Below are 5,085 nucleotides of genomic sequence, written 5' to 3'. Positions count from 1 at the left end.
CAGAAATCAGCTCCTGTAGTTTCTTCACATTTTTCTGTGATCAAGTACTAAAGCTGGAGGGTGGAGATACAAAAAGATATGCCAAGGTGTGATTGTCAGTAATTATGAAGAAACAAAAATATTTCCCACAGGATTATCTCCAAGCTGAAATTGGGTGCCCACTTCTCCATGGATCTGTGTATACATAGAGAAAAATATGGCAAAACCCCACACTGTGTCTCTGTGAATCCTGTGCTGCAACTAGAATGTCAACTCTGCTAGGACTGAACCATAAAAGTCTGGGTGCAGTTCTTCACTTGACTTGCCACAAAGTCTACTGGGCTAGTGTATTGGGGACCATCTAGCCCAGGGGTAGGCAACCTTGGCTCTTTTATGACTTGTGGACTTCAACTCCTAGAATTCCTGAGCCAGCATGGCTCAGCATGGAAACCTCTCCCTTTCCCCTCAGCATAGCTGGCTCAGGAATTCTGGGAGTTGAAGTCCACGAGTCATAAAAGAGCCAAGATTGCTTACCCCTGGCCTAGCCCTTTGAAGAACGAACCAGCCTTAGATGACCACAGGGAATCACCTGACTCCTGAGAATCAATAAGGGTAAAGAAGGGGGGGTCAGTTGGGTGGGAAGACATTTTGGTTGGGGGAGTTGGATGGAGTCCTGAATGAGGGCGACTCAGCAAGGCTGGAAGTTGAATTGTTTAGTTATAATTACATATAGAGGCTATATAAATTTGATTTAAAAATAAATCATAAATAATTGGAATTGTGTTCGATTTTTTTTTAGGTGTAGAAGAGTGTCCAACTTTGGCAACATTAATACTTGTGGACTTCCAGAATTTTCCAGCCAGCATGGGTGGAAAATATGGCTGGCTGGGGAATTCTGGAAGTTGTTACAGAGTCCACAAATTCCACAAATTTTAAAGTTGCCAAAATTGGACTCCTCTAGTGTAGGACCTTGTCTTCTTTTGGTACCTTCAATAAAATTGGAGTTGACTGGTGGCCTTCCAGCTCCCACCTCAGCTATTTAGTTTAGTTTAGTTTAGTTTAGTTTAGTTTAGTTTAGTTTAGTTTAGTTTAGTTTAGTTTAGTTTAGTTTAGTTTCCTACAATTTTGACCAAGGGTGTATGAGGATTTCAATCTTCTGGTTTCCTTGTGGGCTGGTATGAAAGTGAAAAAATGGCTTTTAACAAAGGGGGTGGGGTGGTAGCAAAGGGATTTTTCTAATCACTGTTCCTCCCCAGATGTGGGTCACCTCAGAGTTGAAGGGCCTTTCCCCTCATTATATATAATCCCCCCCCACTTCTCACACATACAGCCTAAAGTTCACACAAAGCCTTTGCATTATTTTTCAGTAGTTGTTAGACCACATGATTTATTATTCTGTTATTTTCATAAAACTCAAACCGTGCATTAAATTTTAGATTATAACCAACTTGGGATAAGGACATGACTTATGCAAAATGTCGTGTATTTTGGTGTTAAAGAAATAATAACAGGTTCTACTGTCTGTTTTCATTTTTATATATTTTTAGTTTGTATAATTTAAACTAAAAAGTAATACTGAATGGAAAGACAGGTTTCTTTTTCCTGGAAATTTTTAAGTGATGGCAACAGTACATAGCAGAGATGCTGATGGAACAAAGTTTCTGCTTTGGTAAGGAAAAGATACCACCCGATATCATAATTCTATAATTAAGAAAGTTTATTGTGATTGATGAATTTGGGATAATCAGGAATTGTGTTACCTTGAGTTCCTTTCTGGAAGGACAGTAGATACATAGGCTATCTTTGACTGAATATATATATATATTGTATGTATGTATGTATGTATGTATGTATGTATGTATGTATGTATGTATGTATGTATGTAAAATGGTGCTGAGAAAATGTTTTTTCTCCTACTGGGAAATCAGACAAATTCTTGTAGGATTTCTTTCTTTTTATTTCAAGAAAAAAAAATCCAGGGTTGGGTGGTGCAGTCATGGGTGTGGATTTTTTTTTTTTTTTTAATTGAGACCAAGCAAGTTGGAGAGGTTTTTTCTGGTACTTGCTGAAAAGAATAATCTGCCATCAGGTTTAAGAAAAAGAGAAGGATTAGGATGTATCTTAAGGCATTATTTTTCCTGCAGGGCTAAAGAATGTCAAAGAAGCTTGCCAAACCCTATCATACAGACAGTAGTCATAGCAGCATCTAACATCCTTTGAAAGAAGGGTGATGCAGATAATCTGGGGTTGTCTAGAGTTCACAGTCAGGCTCTTTACCTTTGGGGTGTGTTTCAGGGAAGGTCAGTTTCTGGCACTGTGCAAGAGGGAGGGTTCGAAGCACACCTAAGCCCAGGAATACAAAAAAAAAAAAAAAAGAGCACTTGATTTTCCACTCCCCTCTAACCCAAGCCAATTCTCTGAACAGATAAAAAGGAAGATTCTCGCCTTGCTGCNATAGGGACTCAGTTGTACTCTGAACTGGGAATACCTTTCTTGAAAAAGTCACTGCCACCAGCCAGCTATCCCCTAACTATCATGTCTCGCCAGTCTTTTGGGATGAGCGTGTCAGGAGGGAACAAGGGATTCAGCTCCAGCTCAGCTTGCTTCGCAGGCGGACAAAGAATGAGTTTCAACAGCGTTTCCGCAAGCCGTGGATGTTCTGTCCGTAGTGGAGGTGGAGGTGCTGGTTTTGGCAGCAGAAGCCTATATAATCTTAATCAAGGGGGCAACAAGAGAATCTCCTATGGTGGAGTTGGCAGTGGCTTTGGTGCAGGTTTTGGTGGGGGTTGCGGCCAAGGGGGTGGAAGCTTTGGAGCTGGTGGTGGCTATGGTGCTGGTTATGGTTTTGGTAATGCCTTCCCAGCTTGCCCACCGGGAGGCATTAAGGAGGTGACTATCAACCACCATCTCCTGCAGCCCCTGAATTTGGAGATAGATCCAGAGATCCAGAAAGTGAGGGTAGAAGAGAGAGAGCAGATCAAGACCCTTAACAACAAGTTTGCCTCCTTCATTGACAAGGTGAGATAGTTGCAAAAATATTTTTTTCTTATTTTTCTAGACCTTTCCTTACTTTCTTTAGCATACTTTAAGGTGCATGGAATTTATGAACTGCTTTAAAAAACAGCAAATCTCGAGATATATGGAGTGATTTTAAAAGCTTTATAACTAATTATGTTGTCACTAAATCTCAACTCCTTGTTTCATATAGTATGTATACTTTGGGGAGAAATGATAACACGTGGTTCTTGAGGGGATAATAGCTTTTTAAAGATGTAGGAGAATAAGAACAGAAACAAAGGAAAAAAAATACTGTGATTAAATCTGTAACTTCATGGTTCATTCTCTCAAAGAATTCTGGAAACTGTAGTTTGTTGAAGTGCTAGAAATGCCCAAAGATTGCTCTAAGCCTAAAGGCAAAATAATACTACTACGTACCACGATGCTGGGGAGAAATTTGACTATCAGTCTTGTTGAAATTTATGCTATTGATATGCTATTACTTTGCATGTTATACTATTTTCTTATGCTGTCAGAATTAACAAAAAGTCAATAAGAAATCAGTAGAGAAAAGACAGGCCAAAGGGCAGAAAACTAAATAATAGATTTACTGGGCTTCAATTACAGGATGTGCACTAGATATATCCGTGACACTTAGCTAGGCTGAGATCACTAACCATGTTCACTAACTGTTCATTCACAGTAGTGATACCACACATGCTCATTCTTTCCAATGACTCTTATTTGCAATTTCAGTACCCTTATCTCTCAGCCAACAGCAAGAGTCCTATGGAAGAGGAATTAAGGCCTGTAATTCTAAATATGAGGGGTGACCCTGATTGTGAGCCTGGTAGGGGAAAATACAGAAAAAAAATAAAAGATCCAAAATGGTTTGGAGAGAGAACTGAAATTAATGCTAAAAGAGGCAAATGATGGTGGCTATGTGGTAAATCTGGATTAGCAATTTTTGTGCGTGTTCTGTGGAAGATGTAGCGCTCCTGTTCCTGTGGTTTCACTTATTTGGAGGCTTAGTGGTATGAAAACTTATTTTAGAGATGTGCTTGTTCTCATCATCAGACAGGTGACGCCAGGAAAAAAGAATAATCTCTCTAGTATAAAAAAGAAAAACATATTTTTCCTGTTGCAAAAAGTATTTTAAGGCCATGGTTGCCAACAACATGTGGCATGATTTCAAATTACCTTTGATATGATAATTGCTCTGTTGTGCCCAATGCTTTAGCCACTTTGTTGATAAGTCTTGATATTAATTTTTAGCATTAACAGAAAGGTTATGAGAACCTGCTGAAGTGATTTCCAGGCTAGACAGCACTGATATATACATGTAACACACAGTCTCCCCAGACCATTAGTTGACCTACCACATGTTCTTTTAATTCAAAATGCAAGAAGAAGAAACTTAGATTATAAATTCTAAGGATGCAAACTATTTTTGCATTAGTTACTGTATTGCTCATATGTAATAAAATGTTTAACCTTACCAAGTTGTATGTGGGAATCTTCTGTAGAGTCTAGTCAAGAAGAATGCCCCAAGGATTGCATTGAGGTAAATGAAGCTCAGCTGTGAAGATGTATTACAAATTTTGTAGTTGAGAATTTGCTGGTGTTGGAGGCAGATATTGTTGATTTGTTGTAGTGGAGTACATATTTAAGTTAATATATTTCTTCAAAGGTTTCACTGATATAAAAGCATTCCATGCTTAAGAACTGTTACTGATGTAGTCTCCTCAATATTCTTTGTTTTAATATTGCTAATAGCTCAAACTGCATGTTTGTAGTGGCAGTAAGTAAAATAGTACATTGTCCTGTGTGGAGTGTCTTCACTATAATGAGAAATCCACCAGAATGTTAACGTTTTCCATTGAGTTGAGGAATATTCCATCTGGTTTAAAATTCTGCTCAGTGCTACCTGGGTGCCAATCACTGGCTGATGAGACTTAGAGGCTATCAGTAAATAAAGGTCCTTGTTCTAGAGCAGTGGTTCTCAACTTTTTTAATGCCGCGACCCCCCAACCGGTCGTAAGTCGAGGACTAAACCGGTCGTAAGTCGAGGACTAAACCGGTCGTAAGTCGAGGACTACCCAACCAGTC

At 39.1% G+C, this 5,085-nt stretch overlaps 1 protein-coding gene across 1 annotated transcript in view; it reads left to right on the top strand.

Moving 5' to 3' along the window:
* Nucleotides 1–2,401: 2,401 nt before the first annotated feature.
* Nucleotides 2,402–5,085, top strand: part of LOC107298627 (keratin, type II cytoskeletal 6A) — a gene marked incomplete in the record, with an annotated part of 12,874 nt that continues 10,190 nt past the window's right edge. Inside the window, 1 exon segment of the mRNA XM_015828005.2 lies at nucleotides 2,402–2,997. Within this exon segment, the coding sequence (XP_015683491.1) occupies nucleotides 2,515–2,997 (483 nt within the window).

The sequence above is a fragment of the Protobothrops mucrosquamatus genome, unplaced genomic scaffold (genome assembly GCF_001527695.2).
Source record: "Protobothrops mucrosquamatus isolate PMUCROS unplaced genomic scaffold, P.Mucros_1.0 scaffold4148, whole genome shotgun sequence".
Lineage (NCBI taxonomy): Eukaryota > Metazoa > Chordata > Lepidosauria > Squamata > Viperidae > Protobothrops > Protobothrops mucrosquamatus.
This window is presented reverse-complemented; position numbering and strand designations above follow the sequence as displayed.